Raw genomic sequence first — 20,277 nt, 5'->3', positions numbered from 1 at the left:
CTAGCGCCCTGGTTTTTTTTTTTGTTTTCCAAACACTCTCTCTCTCTCTCTTTGCATTCTTACAAGGTTTGGAATTCTTTTCCATTAATTGGAACTGAATGTACGCAGGGGCCACAATATAGCCAAAGCATTAATAACATTTAGAACCTCTAACCTTATTGTTAATTGTCTTTGAGATGGATATAAAATTTCTACGTAGTATCAAAGCGGGGCCTATTCCACCCAATATTTTAAAAATTCACAATTTACACCCCACGACAACAAAGCAACTAACGCGATAGACCTTAAATGCCGCTGCACGTGAGGGAGAATGTTAAGGGAATAGAATCTCATATTACTTGGGAGTGAAATGAGTGATTACTTAATAACATTTGCGACATCTCCACTCCAATTATTGCCAATTAATTTTGAGATGGATATAGAGTGTGATAACTCAATTTAAACCTTCAAAATTTTTCTTGCAATTTTGTCACCCTAGTCATTCTCGGAATAAATATCCTAACTTATGATAAATTTTGAATACTTCTTTAAGAACAAAAGCCGAGCAATCACACTGATTTTCTTAACTCTCTATCTCTCTTTCCCCGAACATAACATCTCCCTGACACTCTCCAACTGAACTAACATTTAATGGGTCACTTACCGTTAAGATTTAGAGAATATATTAACTTGTGACTTAAGATTTATAAAAGTAGAGTATTTTTCGATGTAACTGTCAATTTTTATAAGACTTTACAGATATCACCATAACCTTTTAAACAACATCAGAGTACAGGAATAAGGCACTAGTTACTACAAAGGCGAAAAGAATAATCCAGAAAGAATCGGATTAAATTCCCTAGATTTTGTGGATTTTATTGGATTCGCAAAGATTTAATATAGATACACTTAGATTTTATTAGATTCCCTAAGATTTGATTAGATATTATTAGATATAGTTGGATTTTCTTATATTATGTAAGATTTGATTTAGATATTATTGGATTTGATTAGATTATATTGGATCATTCTAGAAGATATGGTTAGATTTTGTGAAAGATAATGTAAGATATGGTTAGATTTTGTTGGATATTATAAGATTATATAAGATTTGCTCTAGATTTTGTTAGATAATATTGAATTTTATTAGATATTATATAGATTTTGTTAGATATTATTAGATTATATAAGATATTATTAGATTACATAAGATTATGATCATGATTTGATTTGATTTTCTAGATTTGATCTAGATTTTTCTTCCATTAGTATAAATAGGCCTCCCCTCCCTTCCCCTCCACACACCACACCTACACACACACTACACACATGACACTTAGTTAAAAGAAAGGAAGGAAGGAAAGAGAGAGAGAGAGAGAGAGAGAGAGAAAGAGAGAAAGAGAGAAAAGAAGAAAGAAAAGAGAGAAATCAAGGAAAGAGGAGAAGGAAAAATAAATTTAAAACAAGATGTTCCGGAATAAATATGTAGATTTTCGCATGGTAATTGTGCTTCTCGAACGAGGTGAGTTACGAATATACTCTGGGTACATATTATTTTTCTAAAACTTGTTTGGTGATTATTTTATTAAATCTTATGTTGAATAAAAATAAATTATATAAGTATAATTGTGAAAAGAAAAAGATTTTTATAAAAATACATGGGATTGATTTTCTTAAAAGGAAGTTTAATGAATATTGGTGTAACATCTAGGCGAAGAGCTCTGACAAGCTATGTTTGAGTTGGCGCCTATGAATTGTGGAAAGGATACGGCCGGGTATCCATTAGATTGATATCAATTCCATTGTTTTGCTGGGGTCGCTCCCCGGGCTACCGGATTACCGCCCTAGATGATGGCCAAGATGATGGTCAAGGTGAAACTATGATGGTTAATATGATGATTGATATATCTCTCTTTGTCTCACTTGTGGTGATTGCAACTGGAATATGATTGTTCTCTCTTTTACGATTTTGCAAGCTGACGGATTATTATACTATATGTTTTTTTTTATCCTACTTAATTCCATATTTATATGTGGCCTTAGTATATCGTAACTTACTGAATTGGTTTTGTGTTTCATAAAACTTTTTCAGGAAATCAGGGTTAAAGAAGGCTTATCCATTGCGTGTTAAAGATATCAGTTGTCATGGCTAAATAAGAAAAAAATAATGTGCTAATGAGTGGCGTTTTGTGTGTGCGAGCCACAATTATGTAATTTTAAAGGTTTAATCAATGAGCACGCTAGACAGCTCTGAATATAATATTTTATTTTTAATTTACGGTTCTGGGAGTTTTGAATAAAAAAATAATGATAATATTTTTGTTGTTGTGTGATATCCAGGCCTGGGGTGATTTTTAAATCACAAATCACTGGCCATGTCACGAATTTCTACCCATCGAATTTGGGTCGTGACATAAAGTTTCTACAATCTTAACAATCCAGTTAACTTTATATCCCACTCTATTCTCCCACGGTCCCACCTCTAAACACGCCATAAGGTTGAGTTTGAACTGAAATAATTCTTTTTAAAGATAATTTGTCTTATTAGTGTTCATTAAATTTTTTTAATTTTTTTTCTTTTATCAAAATTCTTGTAATTAATCACTCATCTCGATGATCGAGAAGAATTGAAAAATATAAATGTATCAATCGAAATGATAATAGAAAGTGAAGAAAAGTTCTGTAAAACTGTCATTTAAAAGAAAAAAAAGAAGGGGGTCATTTTCAACCTTTTCATCTTTAGCAACAAATATCTTTTTTTTCGTCAATTTTTTATTTTCGTTTTTAAATTACAGTCAACAAGATGAACAACAAAAGTTGAAAACGGACAACCAAAAAGATGGTAGGCAAAAAGTTTTATCTAAATTAACTTCAGAACTACGTTAGATTTGGGTCTCAAAATCCAACTCATCTTCATGTGCACAGTTTTCAATAAATTTGTAGCAGGCCGAACATGAAGTTCGCTATGTAACGACCGAGCCCATGCCGTGCCGAGCTCGAACCTTGAACACGACTCCCGTCCCTGTTCTACGTCGACCATTTCTTTTGCCACGGACTCATCGGCAGGTCAGCTCGTTCTCGGCCACCTTCCACGGCGGGTCACTTGTGACTGTCCTCTCCCGTCGATCATGTGCCCGATCGGTAAAGGCGTGTTCGGCCACCCGCAGAGCAAGGCTGCTGCCGACCATGGCTAGCCGCTATTTGCATGTCTTTCCACGTATAAAAGCGGTTATAACAGAAGATGATCATGGGCGCACATGGGTGTGCCAGCTCAGCCCTAAAAACGGTTACCAGATCTATTTGGTGACATCATGATGATACAGCCTGACCCGCGCAAGGCACGTGCTGGTGCTTGGAGAGCAAGTGAGGGAGCTCTATAAATACCTAGCGGTGGTAACCCTAAAGAGGTAGATGCTACTACATACTCATGCTCATAATCTTCTGCCTACTCTCTCTGCACATTGTTCATCCTCACGCCGGAGGGCCTTGCCGGGACAACCCCCGGCCTGGTCTTTAGTCGTGCGTTCACTGTGCAGGCTAGGAGAAGACTCAAACCACCAACGGAGGAGAAGATCGAGGATCACGGGCCACACAATTGGTGAACCCGACGTGAAATCGCTTCTGATTCAAACGGCTCTCACGTCCTCCAAACACTCTACTCCTCCGTAAAACGACGACCAAACCGCTCACCATGGGCGGAGATCAGACGGATGTGGCCATCTCAGGGACCAAAGACACTAGCGGAAATGTCATCCCCACAACACCCCATGAGAGGCACATGTCCATCTCCCTCGCATCAGGATCCGGTCTCTCACCAGTCGTGGACGACGTAACGACGGCCTACATCCGTTTGCTGCAACGTCGCGACGACGAACGCGATAACGAGTTGGCCGCATTAAAGGCGGAGGTGGCCCAAATGAAACAGCACATGCAGCAAGACACCACCCCGCCGCATCCAGATCTGGTGGAGGAGGGGGTAAAAGAAGGCGAACACCACCTCCACAGCAAAGACGTTAGGACGAGGGAGGCCAATGCGGGTCCGTGAAAGACCGCCTAGGCTTCACCCCGGCTCCGGGCGACGCCAGAGGAATTATCCTTTACAAGCAACCCACCGCATCTGGAACACACCGTTCTAGAAGCCATCACGAGCGGACTAGGACGAGGGATACCGAGTCATTTACAAGTACGTACTCAACTGGTCGTGCGGAGTTCTCTCGCACAACGGTCTCGCACCATAGCCGAGATTCCGCACGGACCAGACCCCATGTCTCTGAACGTCTAGGGAACATTCTGCCCGAGAATCTAGATGAAGAACACCATGCACGGCGAAACGGGAAAGCCGTACGCACCGAGGGTGCGAACGAAGACAACAGAACCCGCCGTAACAAAGACAAAACCATCGACGGCCCACGCCGAACAACGACGGACCTTCGAGACAAGCTTCGGCGCAGGGACGCCGAGAAGGCGTCAGAAAATGAAAACCAGGAAAGGATTTCAAAGAGAACAAAGACAGACGAGCACGGCAAACCGCCGTACCTAGGATTTGAAAGACAACTAAAGGATCTCAGCGTCTCTCCCTTCACCTCCCACATCATCAACACGACACCGGAATCAACTTTCCATCTGCCCAAATTCACTAAGTTCGACCCAGCAACCTGCGAGGCCTACACTCACCTAATCCACTTTCGGCAGACCATTGAGCTCTGCACACTAAAAGATGAAGTAAAATGTAAGGCGTTCCCGTCCAGCCTCGGCTCCCTAAGACTCCAGGGGTTCAACAAGTTGCCCGCTGGATCCATACGGAACCTGGCCGACCTTGAACGTGCCTTCAACACACGCTTCATCACAAGCAACAAAACGGCTAAAGAGCTTAAGTCCTTATCTCAGATGAGGAAACTCCCTTCCGAAACACTCAGACAATACGCCGAGCGTTATTGGCAGCTGTTCAACGAAATTCCAGGAATCGATGAATATTGGGCTGCGCGCACTTTCAAAAACGGTCTGGAAACCGGCAGTAAGATCCTTGACGAACTCGCCATCCGCCCACCACACGGCATGGGAGAATTAATGTGCATCGTGGAGAGATTCTGTGCTCTCGAAAAGTTTTATGCGGACCGTGCGGCCCAAGGAATCCCGAGCACAACCACACCATTTTTCTCGGCCGCACCTCAGTCGCCGCCTGCAATCACCCAACACTCGCAGCCCAAGAAGCAGGTACACAACATCAAGGAAGGGAAAAAGCGCCAGCCAAAGGAGCACGACTACGTGGCCGAAACCACCCACTTCAAGGAACCAATTTGGTCTTTTCTGAAAGAGATAATGAGGCAACCATGGTTCGAATGGCCGACGGGCAAGCTCAGCACGAATAACGGCCAAGCTGATCAGAACCCAAGAAAGAAGTGCTCGTATCACAACGAGCTCGGCCACTACACAACGGCATGTGCCCCCTACAAGGCTTTGTTGGAACGTTTGGTGACTCAAGGCCATCTCGACCAATACATTGACCGATCAAAAACGCCCACCCGGCAGACAAATCCTAACCCCAATGAACAGCGCCCACTGATACACGTCATCCACGGCCCAGTGACAAAGGAATTTGAATCAACTCTTCAGGCCGACCTTAGTCGCGCATCAACTTCAAGGCAGGTACTCGCAGTAGGACCTGGATCCAAACGTCCACGAACAGAAGAGTTGCCCAAATGGAGGATTACTTTTACCGAGCACGATCTTGAACGTGTGCAAACACCACACTCCGACGCCCTCGTCGTAACCGTCCAAATTGGAGTACATGATGTCAAACGCATTCTTATTGATCAAGGAAGTTCAGCAAAGGTCATGTACTATGACCTTTCCAAAAAGTTGGATCTACCTGAGTCAGCCCTACAACCTACCGACGTACCCCTCATCGGCTTCAACGGTGCACCTGTCTGGCCGCTTGGCCTAATCTTCCTCCCAGTCGTCGTTGGCTCAAAAACTCTGACCGTCGAATTCATTGTCGTCAACGCACCAAGCCCATACAACGCCATCCTTGGCCGAACCTGGCTCCATGGAATGCAAGCCATTGCTTCTACCTACCACCAGGTCGTCCGCTTCATCGGCGCCACAGGAAGACAGGAAGATTTACGAGGTGACCAAGTGGCCTCCAAAAAATGCTATGTCTCTGCCGTCCACAACTCCGCCAAAGCCAAACAAGTACAATGGGTTGAAATTCCCGACATAGCAGAAATCGACGACGTCGGCCAAAAAGCCGAAGACAAAGCAGAGGAAGACCTCGTCCAAATGCCAATCAAAGAGGATGGCTCGCGATTCTTCCTCATCAGTTCTTCCATCAGCGAGGCTGACCGCGAAGAAATATTCCAATACTTAAAGAAAAATATCGAAGTCTTTGCTTGGACCCCCAACGAAATGCCGGGGGTCGACCCCAAATTTATCAGTCACTCCCTCAACATCAAGAAGGACGCTAAACCTGTCATCCAGAAGGCACGTCGTTCTGCAGCCAAACACGCCGACGCAGTCGTCGAAGAAGTCAAGTGTCTGCTGGAGGCTAATGCAATCCAAGAAGTACAGTACCCAACATGGCTATCTAACACTGTGGTTGTTAAAAAGAAAAACGGCAAATGGCGAGTTTGCATGGATTATACCAATCTCAACAACGCTTGTCCAAAGGATTGGTTCCCACTGCCAAAGATTGATTAACTTGTGGACGCAACAGCAGGCCATGCTCGGCTAAGCTTTCTGGACGCCTACCGTGGCTACCACCAAATTGCCATGGACCCCGACGACATGGAGAAAACTGCTTTCATCACGCCATATGGCATCTTTTGCTACCGCGTCATGCCCTTTGGACTCAAGAATTCAGGGGCAACATTCAACAGAGCAATACTCAAGATGTTGGAAGAACAAATCGGCCACACTGTGGAGGCTTACATTAATGACCTGGTCATCAAAAGCAAGAAGGAATCCAACCACCTGCGAGACTTGGCCGAAGTTTTTGACATCCTCAAGCTACACAAGCTACGGCTGAATCCTGAAAAGTGCGCGTTCGGGGTAAGCGCTGGGAAATTTCTCGGACACCTGGTCACTCGAAGAGGTATCGAGGCCGACCCTAACCAAATCAAAGCTGTTCAAGATTTGTGCCCACCCAGGACGATCAAGGAAGTTCAAAGGCTCACTGGGATGGCAGCGGCTCTCAACCGATTCATCAGCAAATCCTCAGACAAATGCCACGCATTCTTCCACGCCTTGAAGGGCAAAAGCCGACGCAGCTTTGAATGGACCCCGGATTGTGACTCAGCCTTTGCCGAACTAAAAGACTACTTGAAATCGGCCCCGCTATTGGTAAAACCTAAAGAATTCGAAACTCTTTACCTCTATCTCGCCGTGTCCGCCCACGCAACCAGTTCTGCACTTGTACGGCGGGAAGGCGCCGATGACAAGCCCATCTATTTCACAAGCAAGACACTCCTTCCAGCTCAAACTCGCTACCTACCACTTGAAAAGTTAGCCCTTGCTCTCGTCTCAGCGGCCAGGAAGCTCTTGCCCTACTTCCAATCACACTCAATCGTCGTCTTAGCAGAACGCCCCCTCAAAGCTCTCTTTCGAAAGGCGGATCTGTCTAACAGGGTCTCCAAGTGGGCAGTTGAGCTAGCAAACTTTGATATCCGTTTCGAACCACGAATGGCAATCAAAGGACAGGTTCTTGCAGATTTCATTGCTGAGCTTACTCCAGCAGACACTGAACTCCTCAACATACCCATCCCAACACAAACCGTCGCCGAGCATCAATTGTCGCCAGCACCTTGGCACCTTTTCCAAGGCGACATATGGTGTCTGCATGTCGACGGAGCGTCAAACAGCAACGGAGCAGGGGCCGGGGTCGTCCTAGTCTCCCCATGTGGAACACTACACAAAAGTGCTATCAGCATCGACTTCCCTGCCACCAACAACGAAGCCGAATATGAAGCGCTCCTAGCTGGCTTTCGCTCTGCCGTGGCCATGGAAATCTCCAACCTTGTCGTTTTCTGTGACTCCCAACTCATAGTTAACCAAGTACTTGGGGACTATGAGGCTCGGGATCCGCGAATGTCAAAATACCAGGCAACCGTAGCCGAACTAATCACCAACTTCCCCAATTTCAAAATTGAGCAGATCAACCGCGAACACAACGCGCATGCCGACGCACTCGCTGGCCTTGCCTCAGCTTCTAAAGCCTCAGGATTCCGAACTATCAACTTCGGCAGCATTGGTCGCCCGTCTTTTACTACAGAGGTACTCAATGTTGAACTCGGTCCCAGCTAGATGGATGAGATCGTTGCGTTCCTAAAGCACGACACCCTGCCCACAGACAAGAAGGAGGCTTACCGTGTGAGGAACAAGGCTGCTTACTACTGGCTTTCTGAAAGCGGCCACTTATACAGGAAATCCATCTTCGGACCGTATCTCTTCGTTGTCCACCCCACCCAAGTGCTCGAAATCCTGACAGAACTTCATTCAGGCAGCTGCGGCTGCCACTCTGGCGGCCGCTCCCTTTGTCAACGTGCCATGAGCCAAGGCTACTTCTGGAAGAACATGAAGAAAGACTGCGAAGAAGTTGTCCGCAAATGCCGACCATGCCAGCTGTTTTCCCCCATACCAAAGCAACCCGCCCAGAATCTCTCTCCTATTACCAGCCCGTGGCCCTTTGCACAATGGGGGCTCGACATTGTCGGAAAACTACCAACAGCTCTAGGAGGATTCAAGTTCTTGATCACCGCAACAGACTACTTCTCCAAATGGGTAGAGGCCGAGCCTCTTGTGACAATCACAGAAGTTGACGTTCGCAGATTTGTCTGGCGAAACATTGTAACCAGATTCAGAGTTCCGTACGCCATCGTATCAGACAATGGAAGCCAATTTGTCGATAAAGACCTAACCAGCCTCTGTGAGGAATTTGGGATACGCTTCTTCAACTCCACACCAACATACCCCCAAGGGAACGGACAAGCCGAGGCTACAAACAAGACCGTCTGCGCCGGGATTAAGCGACGACTGAACTCCAAGAGAGGAAAATGGGCTGAAGAATTACCACGTGTCCTCTGGGCTTACCGCTCTACACCCCGGCGCTTAACTGGCCAAACCCCTTTTTCAATGGCATTCGGCATAGAGGCAGTAATCCCACTGGAGTCCAAGTTCCCCACTCTAAGGATTGAGAATTTTGATCCAAAGACTAATGAAGAGGCAGTGGAACAAGAATTGATTTTGGCAGAAGAAAAGCGCGACGACGCTTAGCTAAAGCTCGCCGAATACCAAGAACAAGTAGCAAGAGGCTACAACCGAAGTGTTCGAACAAAGACCTTCAAACCAGATGACTTGGTGTGGCGAAAAGTGATGCAAGCTAGCAAGAAGCAGAAGTTCAAACCCAACTGGGAGGGTCCCTTTCATATTGTCAAGATCGCTGGTGAAGGTGCCTATGTGCTAGAAGACATGAACGGGAAAGTTCTAACAAACCCATGGAATGCACAGAACCTCAAGAAGGCATACATGTAGCCGGAATTCCAATAGTGTGCCTCATGTTCGGCCACTCATTATCCAATTTTTCTTTCGCTTCGGATCAAGTCTTTTCATTTCAAACTGTACTTCATGTTCGTGAAATCAAAGAAATTTTCTGGCATTCGTCATTTACATTTCCAAACTTCTTTTCATTTACTTTATATTTTTACCTCGGCTTACTTGGCCAAACACAAATGTTGACCTCGGTCACACCCACAAACGGCTCCTATGCCTCTGCTTTGGCCACTATTGCTGCCCAAAAGAAGCAAACACGGATATCAGGTCCACCGAGCCCAAAAACACACAATATGGCTGGAATTTGGGCTCGGGTTTGGCTTAGCAAGACATTATGGTCGGCTACAGCCCGGTTACACTCACGCTTTGGTGAGCAAACCACCCACAAACATTAAACACTTTACTTACAGACTAAGGGCTGACAAATTTACCGAGCCCAAACTACGGTTGTGTGCCCTCCACAACTTTGGCGACCAATCTCAGTATCAACTATACTAGCAACTTACCGAGACCAACAAACGCTCGGCAAACTCTCTTTATTCTATTACTCTACTTTGGTTCACGCTCGGCAATACCTACAGCTAGTAACTTAAACAATTGGACAAGAATTCCTACCATTAGGCCGAACCCAAACCAAAATGGGGGCTACAGGATAACTACTACTCCATTAGCCAAGGCTCGACAAACTTTCACATCAACACACATCTAATATGGCCCAGGCTCGGCTCTATTATCATCATGCATTGTTCAAGCTCGGCCAACACCAAATGGTGAAGAAGTTTCTACTTCGCTACATGTCAACATAACTCAGCCGACCCAAAACCATAAAAGGGGCTACGGATAACCATAACCTCGAACAAATTTCAAACCAAGCAAACCTATTCAAATCAGATGTCATACAGAATATCAATCCAAGTTCGGCAAAGAAGACACATCGCAAACACAGAAATCAAAGAGCTACGGCATTCAACTTTCAAATAGAAAGACAAAATGTTACTAAAAATCATAAACGAAGAGGTACGGCGTAAAAAATTGTTCGGTACCGACCCCTCATCAACTATTACACCTGGCACGGCAAAATCCAAACTCGGATCCGTCCAGTCTAACAAGAGTCAAAAATTGAAAGAAAAACAAATATTAGCAAGTAGAAGTATTTTAGCCTCGGCTTCAGCAGCCTCAACCTTGGGCAGCATCTTCAGCAATAACCTCAGTTGCAGCTGCGTCCAAACCGACCACAGCACCACTACTGCCAGCACCATCTTCGGCAAGAACATCCTTATCAACATTTAATGGCTCCTGCTCGGCATCTCCAACCACCTTTTCAGCAACTTCATCAACAATTTTTTCACCAACTGCAGCTTGCCTAGTGGCCCCCACCTCACCACCGTCACCAGAAACCTCTTCGAACTCATCGTCACTGTCAGGAAACTCCTCGGGAGGGAGGGGTGGACACTCCTCCTCGGTATAAGGCAAAACTAGCTCGGGAGTAACTGGGGCTGGAATAGACTTCGTCAAGTTCATGTCCGCCTCTAGCTGCATCACTCCACAGGAAGCCTTCACACCATCCTTGTACCCCGTTCGGAAGGCGATGGGGATCCTCATCCGGATGGCATCATTTACCATTGACCGAGCCTCCCGCATGTACTCGGCTCCAGCTCGGTCAAAACCAGCTTGATACGCCGCCCCATCTACCTCTTTCATCTTCCTCTTCTCTCTCTTAAGCACCTTCGCCACCTCACGCTCGGCATTCTTCATCCTCTCCTCCATCTCATCTCTTTCCTTCTCGAGCTCGGCAACCTGAGTTTTCACCGTCTTCAAGCTTCCCTTATAGCTCCTCACCTTCTCCCGCTCAACCTTCAAATCTTCATGAAAATGAGCGCGCTCGGCTAGCACAAGCTCAGCATCCTTTGATGAGCGCAGCAAGGCCTGTCCTGCCTGGTAAACAAAAAGCGTCGGCATAAAAATACTCAAGGATAAAAAGCGAAGTAAAATTACCAAGGTCGGATAATACCTGAACAAGATAAGCACCAGCATGAACCAAACTTGGCTGGAGACCTTGAGGGATTTTCTGCATATCCTTCGGCAATGCCAGACCTTGGAGAATGGCAGTGGCCAACCCAGGTTCAACCTTCACAGAGTCCCCCACCGTCATGACTCTGCCCTCGGCCAAGGCATATGACGGAGTGAACTCCTGAGCAACGACGGGGCCAGTCGAACCTAAAGGCCGTTCGGCTGTCTTTGAGCCACCAGCCGCTGATGACTTTGTCTTCTCCCTCTCGCTCGATTGGAACACAGCGGCTTGGTCGGGAAGAAGTCATGGGTGACTTTTTGCCTCTTCTCAGCAGGCTCGGCAAACCCAGATTCTTGTCGAACCGCTTTGCCATCTCTTATATTAACACGGACAACGTTCCGTCGGCCCATGTCACTGGTAAGAACGGGCACGAGAGTTTTTAATGGAACGTTAATTCCTGGGTGTTCGGCTTGTTGATCCTCTCCGAACCAAAACTCTGCTGGTTTCCTGAACGTCGGCAGCTTCACCCTCGGCTGCTTACTGCCTCCTGTCGGCCTCGCCTTCTTTCCTCGGCTCTGGCCTTCTGTGCTCGGCGCCGCCTCCCTTCCCCTCCTCCTTAGCTTTCCCTTGTAAGAAGCTCGTAGCCAAGAAGCGTCGGCGCGTCCCTACAAGCCTGAGACAGGAGTATGTCAGCGTGCGCCTCAACGGACAAAGATTGCTGAGTCTTTGTTATGGCTCGGTGATCTGCAAAAGCATTCAACTGTTAGGAAAATCACATGCATTGAAAAAAGTTAACGTTGGCAAAGCAGAAGAAACGTGATTACCTCGAAAATCTTTCGTCTTCGGCACTATATACTTACGTACGGTCTGGTCGCCGAACTCAAAATTGCCCCTCACTTCAACATAAAAATTTGCCCATTTGTCAGTGTCGGGCAAACCGTCTACTAATGGTTGTTTCTTGCCACGTGTGGACAAGTACCGACGCTCGGTTTGGCCGTGCTTAGACATAATGTAAGTATGGAAAAGGTCGGCTACGGTGAACTCAAGGTTGTGAAGCTCCTTCAACTTAATTACCGACATTACTATTCGGTAGCTGTTGATGGCAAAATAATGTGGGACGATGCTAAACCGAGCAAGAAGTTCCCTCAAGAAGGGATGGAGAGGGAACCTCAAACCAGCCTTACTTATCGCCATCAATGGGACAGTGATATGCTCGGGATGGTCCCCCCTAGTATCCTTGATTCTGTTGCTCGCCACTTGGTTAACTATTACGTCGTTGGGGATGCTGTATTCTCGGCAAAAATCTTGGTAATCCCTAGCACTTCCGGTGAAGAAATGGGCATGGGGGTAAACTTGGCCCCTCTCATAAAGATCGTCTACCCCTCTACCCTCGGATTGGGATTCACTATGCCCTGAAAGGATAGGGGTTGGGGCGTCGGCCTGAGGGACAAATCTGGACTCGGCTTCTGGTCCCAGATGAGGCTCAGCATCAGAATGGGTCGATGTTGTGAACAATATCTCGGGATCGGTTACAAACTCGTCGGCACCATATTCAAAAACACGTTCGGCATTCGAGTCACAGGAGTCGGAAGACATGTTTGAGGCAATGGACGATATTTGGTGTCGGCGTCTGTGTTTTTCCAACCACTCACGGAAAAACGAATCTCCAGAACCTCCCCCTGAGCTTTCAGAGTCAGAAGAGATGACAATGGTTGGGTGAGCCAGACCTAACAAAAACAAGAAGAAAACAATGAGAAACCTCGTCATCGGCCAGAAGGCAAGGGATCTCTATGCACGGCTACCCTATTGGCCCACCCTATTTGTCTCTTCGAGATTCAGGCTCGGGAAATACTAAAACACGAAATGGGGCTCGGCCTATCCGCGCCCTACGGTGGGCTCGGCAAATCCCAACAAAGGCCAAGCACGGGCGTTGTTGCAGACTCGTGCTCGGAAGAACAGATTGAAGATGAAGATGAACAGTCATTCATCTCCAAACCTCGTACTGTTCATTCAGAACAGCAAAACTCCCTAAACCCAAGAAAACAGAAAGGAAAGCATAGAAAAATTACACAAACTATAAGAGGGATGAAGATCGAACACATACCTGAAAGTTTCAACGAGATTTGATGAAAATCTGCTGAGAATCAAGGCTGGAAGATGAACGAGCGAGGGACGAAGTTCTGGCTATGGAGGTTTAGAGAAAGAAAGCAACGGTGGCTTCTCTCTCTACCCGTCTGCCCTTTATATAAAGGTAGGGTTTGGGATTTTGAGTTTCCCGCTCAAATCACTGTACCACCGAACCTACAACCAATGAGCATCTGACGTGTGGCCTGACGAGACGGGCTGGCAGAGCTCCACGCATGCCCACCGTCTCTCTATCAGCCGTACCCAACAAGAAATGGACACCTGGCGTATCCCCATTGATCCACGACCATGGCGGTTTGTTGAAAAGGGTTTAGGCACGGCTCAGTTCAGTCCAGTAACCGAGATCCATGCTCGGCCAAAGTTAACATCAATCCCAACCGTGCACTCGGCGACGACTGAGATTGAGGGGCTATTGTAGTAGGCCGAACATGAAGTTCGCTATGTAACGACCGAGCCCATGCCGTGCCGAGCTCGAACCTTGAACACGGCTCCCGTCCCTGTTCTATGTCGACCATTTCTTTTGCCACGGACTCGTCGGCAGGTCAGCTCGTTCTCAGCCACCTTCCACGGCGGGTCACTTATGACTGTCCTCTCCCGTCGATCATGTGCCCGATCGGTAAAGGCGTGTTCGGCCACCCGCAGAGCAAGGCCGTTGCCGACCATGGCTAGCCGCTATTTGCATGTCTTTCCACGTATAAAAGCAGTTATAACAGAAGATGATCATGGGCGCACATGGGTGTGCCAGCTCAGCCCTAAAAACGGTTACCAGATCTATTTGGTGACATCATGATGATACAGCCTGACCCGCACAAGGCACGTGCTGGTGCTTGGAGAGCAAGTGAGTGAGCTCTATAAATACCTAGCGGTGGTAACCCTAAAGAGGTAGATGCTACTACATACTCACGCTCATAATCTTCTGCCTACTCTCTCTGCACATTGCTCATCCTCACGCCGGAGGGCCTTACCGGGACAACCCCCGGCCTGGTCTTTAGTCATGCGTTCACTGTGCAGGCTAGGAGAAGACTCAAACCACCAACGGAGGAGAAGATCGAGGATCATGGGCCACACAAAATTTTCTATTTAATTATTATTCTTATTTTTCCAATCAATTTCTATTACTCATTACTCCAAAAACCTCTCTCAAAACTTTAACCAAATGAATTACAGTATATAACACTTTCCATATATAATAAGCTACAACTATTTGATTTTGACTTAGAAAATAAAATCACCACGAATCATGACTGTGTTTGCTTTGAATATCCAAAATCTACGTCTTTTTGTACCACCCTGAATAAATCTTCTTTCCAATTATTACAGCTATTTGCTTTTAGTAATGGCTGAAATAAAAGAATGAAAATTCTAAAATCAGCCCAGTGGGCTGACAATAGTGAGTGTGAATATGTATTAAAGGGTATAAAAAGTACACAGAAATACATATTTTTCTTGTCTTATAGTGTGTTTATCGTTAGCCCATTGGGCTGACAATAGCAAGACCGATAAAACAAACCCAAAAAAATATGAATGATAGCTCTAACATGAAGGATTTGAGCAGGGGGCCAAACAAGTATTCTGGATTATGATCAGTTATATTCTATGCGTCACTTGCTAGGTTTGACAAAGAGACAAAATTGCGTGTATATATATTATTGTCTTTTAAGTTTACATGTGTGACCCAAAAAAATGATTGATAACGTAGAATTTTGGGGAGTTTTTTTTCACATGTATAGAAAATTTAAGAATTTTATGCGTTTAAGTGACTTACAGGAGCCAATCTCATATAATTTTTTAAAATTAACCCGAAAAACTAGTAAATATAATACGAATATTTTTGAGTTGTGCCGGAGCCCGGGTACCCCGGATCCGGGGGCGCAGCACCCCCTACCCAGCATGGGTAAACGACACCGTTTGTTTTAAAAACAAATTCCTAACCATCAACTTGTAATCCTATAGAGCAGAAATATGATTATGAGAGCTTTAGAGACAAAATTTGATTATGTCTCTTAAGAATAATATGATCAGAATAATAAGATCTTCACACCCGTATAAACGGATTAAAAATTAAAGTACTTAATTTTTTAACTATATTTTTTAATATATAAACAGTCTTTAATATATAACAGTCTAAAAAAAATTAAGTGTGAAAATTTTCACCCCGTTTGAATCGGTACAAAAAATCTTGCTATTCTGATCGTATTAACAAGATCTTTGCACCGATTCAAATGAAGTGAAAATTTACACACTTAATTACTTAATTTTTTGAGACAGTTTATATATTAAAAAATATAGTTAAAAAATTAAGTGCTTTAATTTTTAATTTGTTTGTACGGGTGTGAAGATCTTATTATTCTGATCATATTATTCTAACGAGACATAATCAAATTTTATCTCTAGAGCTCTCATAATCACATTTCTGCTTCATAGAATTGCAAGTTGATGGTTAGGAATTTGTTTTTAAACCAAACGTGTCGTTTACCCATGCTGGTGGGGGTACTGCGCCCCCGGGCAGCAGGGTAGGGGGTACTGCGCCCCCGGGCAGCAGAGCCCCCGGATCCGGGTACCCCGCCCTTGCTCCAACAGACCTTTCCAGCTTAATCTCCACCATGGACTGGAAAGGCATATTACCGGAATATACCCATTCAGATATTTTCCTTCTTTCGAGTTGCAATTTCTAAAAATAGAAAAGAAGACAAAATGACAGATTACCTGGTGCTGTTGTGAACAATAAGTTTCTTAGGACCCGGCGGCTACCACACACGTGGTACCCTTGTGGTTAATAAAATTTTCGTCGCTATTTAAGAAAACATGCATGGTGTTCCATCAGTGATTTCAGTAGTTCAAATGCATTTTGGACAGTTCAAATTTTACTGAGAGAAGAAGAGAGGAGAAAGTGGTTGGGTGATGAGAGAAAGAGGGAATAAATTTGGATTGTCTAAAATACATTTGGACAGCTAAAATCACCGACAGAATACCGTCACGTGGTACCCGCTCGTCATCCAAAAATTTCTGGAACACAATTGACCAACCAACCATAATAGAGTAATACTACATGAACCAGAATCCCCCCACTAACTGAAAACGACAAACCACATCAAATCCCACAAATCTTTCTCCACTGTACAAACAAGGAATCACCTGTTTTAATAACCTAATCTTAATCCCTAATCCAACCTAAATAATAATACTAATCCCCACTTTAAACTTTTATATCTACAATTACATACTTTGCACGCAGCATAGGAACTTAAATATGGAGAGTACTATATTCTTCAAGCAACACTGATGATGCTATCCCCACTACTATTACTAGTGTTGTTGAAGCTACCGGACATTCCCTGAAAACCCGAAGAGTGTCTCGCCGGCGGCGGCTTCTGATCCGACGGCGGCGGTGGCGGCAGCAGGGATTCTGATGCAGAGAGCTTCAGAGATAAAGGAGGCAAGGGGTCCACGTTTGGTGGTGGGTTGTTCAAATTGAGACCAGCCATTTTTGAAGATGGAGGGAGGACAGGTAACAACACCGGGCTTCGCGGTGCCTGAAAAGCTGGGAATCCCTTGAGATTGCTGTGAGCCAGTGGCTGTGAGATGATTTCTTGCTGAATTTGATCTTCCATTACTGAATCCATACACTGTTTCGAGGAAATTAAATCAAAAGTCAATAAATTGAACAGAGTAACGGAACAACGCCAAATCTATAAGAGCATCCAATCAGCTTACAAATTCACCGTTCTGGATTAGGTTCTGGATCAAAGTATTCGAACACTTGGTTATAAAGTTAGTAAAAGGTATTCATTCATTTTAGATTAGAGATTATGCTTTGTTCTCTTCACAACTTAAAAAGTATTTTTCAAAATATTCCCCCTAGATTCTCCTACTTCTAACATTTATCTCTTTATCTCTCTCCTTTTATTATCCCTATCATTTCTCAAATTTTTTTTCAAATCTCAATCCAAACATAAATTTTTCACAAATTTGGTGTCCACGCCAACTTATGCATGCCTCGAAATCTGAGGACAAATCTTACCGTTCGCTGGCTGAGGCCAAGGGCGGAACCAGTGAAGGGTTGCCTGGGGCTGTAGCCCAGGTGGACCTTCAAAAAACCCACAAAAAAAAAATTTTATTATATGTAAATTTCGGTCCAAAATTTTTAACCCAACCCATTTTTGTTACAGAAAGAGCGTGTTTAGTTATGAAGCATGTGAAAATTGATCTCTGTATCAAAATGGAGGATGATTTTCTAGCGAATTCTATGATTATTTAGGCCTCGTTTGATAACAATAATAGATATGTAAGTTTCGTATAATATAATTAAAAAATTAAGTTCTCCAATTTTTAATTCGTTTAAACCAGTGCGAAGATCTTATTATTCTGATCATATTATTCTCAAGAATCATAATTAAATTTTGTCTTTAGGGCTCTCATAATTAAGTTTCTGTTTTTTAATTGGGACCCTATAAAGCAGAAACTTAATTATGAAAGTTTTAGAGACAAAATTTAATTATAATCATTTAAAATAATATGATCAACAAAATAACATCTTCGCACCGGTTCAAACAGATTGAAAATTGAAACACTTAATTTTGTAACCATATTTTTTTAATATATAACACAATTTTAAAAAATGAAGTGCTTTAATTTTCAATTTCTTTGAACCGGTACGAAGATATTGTTATTCTGATCATATTAACAATGGTCATAATTAAATTTTGTCTCTAGAGCTCTCATAATTAAATTTTTGCTCTCATAATTAAATTTTGTCTCTAAAACTCTCATAAAAATATAGCTAAAAATATGGTATATATATATATATATATATATATATATATATATATATTGTTGGGGCCAATTAAAATTAATTCATAATTCTGTCTTTGGTTGAGGCCAATTAAAATATAAGAGTATGGACGACATATTGAAGTTTGTACGGGTGATTGAGATTACCGCGTCGGTGGTGATATCAAAGAGACTAGAACGGCGGCGCCTCCTGTTGTGGTTGCTACGTCGGAGGAAATACTTCTGAGCATGGCTCGCCACCTGAGTAGGCGTACGTGTCTTCACGAAATTCCTCGAAATCCCCCTCCAATCCCCTTTCCCCACCTTCTCCAACCCTATCAAGAATAGCTTGTGCTCTTCCTCCGTCCACGGCACTCCTATACCCACACATCAATTCAATTCTGTTAATGTTATTGGAGGTTACAGACGAGCTGAATCGAGTTCAACCCTCTTAGGCTCAAGCTCAGTAAATTATCGTTAGTCTTTCTAAATTGAATTGCAATTACCAATATATTAGCCTGGACTCGATTCGAGCTTGGATAATCAAGCTCGAGTTCGAGTTCGTTTAAAATTTTCAAAATTCGGATCCGGTTCGTTAAAACTCGTTAAAGTCAAACGAGCCGAATTCAGACTTGAGTTGGACAAAATTATTTTTTTTCAAACCGTAGCAGATCAAATTATCTTAAACGAGCAACAAAAAATTCCAAACAAGATCACGGCCAGACTGAACAAATAGAGATGGATATATATGGCCTGGGTACCTCTTTTGCGCTCACGATTGGGAGCGGAGGCGTGGACGACGTCGTCGGAGGCGTAACCCGCGGCGAGGTCGGAGTTGGAGTCGAGGAGAGGTTGATCGTCGTACTGCGCGAGGTTGGTCATGCTAGCGCTTTTCCTGAACGATCCGATTCCCTCCGCGACTCGGACGCCGAACAACATGATGCCGCCGCTGCCGGAGGCTCCGGCGCCCTCCGAGCACGTGCGCGAGTTGTGGCCGTTGTTTCCGCACAGCGAACACACCCGAGACATCGCCGGCGGTTCGCGGTTCTTGTTAACAGGTAGCTAGCTAGTAACGCTTTTATTGAAGGCGCATATGAAAAAGGAAATACTGTGAAGGAGAGAGAATGGAGGAGAGAGAAAGTGAAGTAAGGAATGAGACAAAGGGGGTGGTCTGGATTCATATACTCCAGTAGTAGTAACGTGTTTGGTTAAGAAAAACTGATCCTCTTCGGTTTCTTCGGAAATGGACTGGGAGGTCATGGGAAGGTATGAGGAAGCAGATGCGTTTCATTTCTTTTTCGAGATTGGACGGTTCTCTTGGATTCTTTTTGTGTAGCGAGTACTCCACTTGTTCAATTTGGATTTAGAAAGAGGTTTTTGAGAGTAACGAGTGGAAAGAAATAGATAAAAAAAAAAAATTATTAGGGACCGACCCTAAATGAACAAAGAGAAACTCCTGACATTAATACATTGAATTTGAACATGTTTATGTTGAGATAAATATCTCTAATCACGTGTTGATTATTATGGAAATGGGCCATCTCCAATCCCTGGATGGTCTGGTCCGGTCCGGTTCGTTTTTGGGTTCTTTTTGAGCTGATTTAGATGGTCGGATTGTTCAATTCTGAGACAACGTCGTCAAGAACATTAGTACCTTCAAAAACCATGGTTATAAGACATCGTTTGATATATTTTTAAAGCATGTTTATCTTTGTATGATTTGATCACCAGAAAAATAAGTTCAAAAATATTGCAACACGAAATCAAATCCAATTTTCTCAAGATAATTTTTTTCTGAAAACGTATTAAACGATGTCCTAGACATGTTT

At 44.2% G+C, this 20,277-nt stretch overlaps 1 protein-coding gene across 1 annotated transcript; it reads right to left on the bottom strand.

Moving 5' to 3' along the window:
- Positions 1-16,670: 16,670 nt before the first annotated feature.
- Positions 16,671-19,797, bottom strand: LOC131310135 (transcription factor MYB1R1). The gene is made up of 3 exons (XM_058336973.1): positions 19,210-19,797; positions 18,617-18,825; positions 16,671-17,304 (listed from the first exon to the last, which is right to left on the bottom strand). The coding sequence occupies exons 1-3, from the start codon at positions 19,475-19,477 to the stop codon at positions 16,948-16,950; spliced, it is 834 nt and encodes a 277-aa protein (XP_058192956.1). The 5' UTR covers positions 19,478-19,797; the 3' UTR covers positions 16,671-16,947.
- Positions 19,798-20,277: the final 480 nt, after the last annotated feature.

This window comes from Rhododendron vialii, chromosome 12a, assembly GCF_030253575.1.
Source record: "Rhododendron vialii isolate Sample 1 chromosome 12a, ASM3025357v1".
NCBI lineage: Eukaryota > Viridiplantae > Streptophyta > Magnoliopsida > Ericales > Ericaceae > Rhododendron > Rhododendron vialii.
Note: the sequence above shows the minus strand (reverse complement) of the source record. Positions and strands in the feature narration are given on the sequence as shown.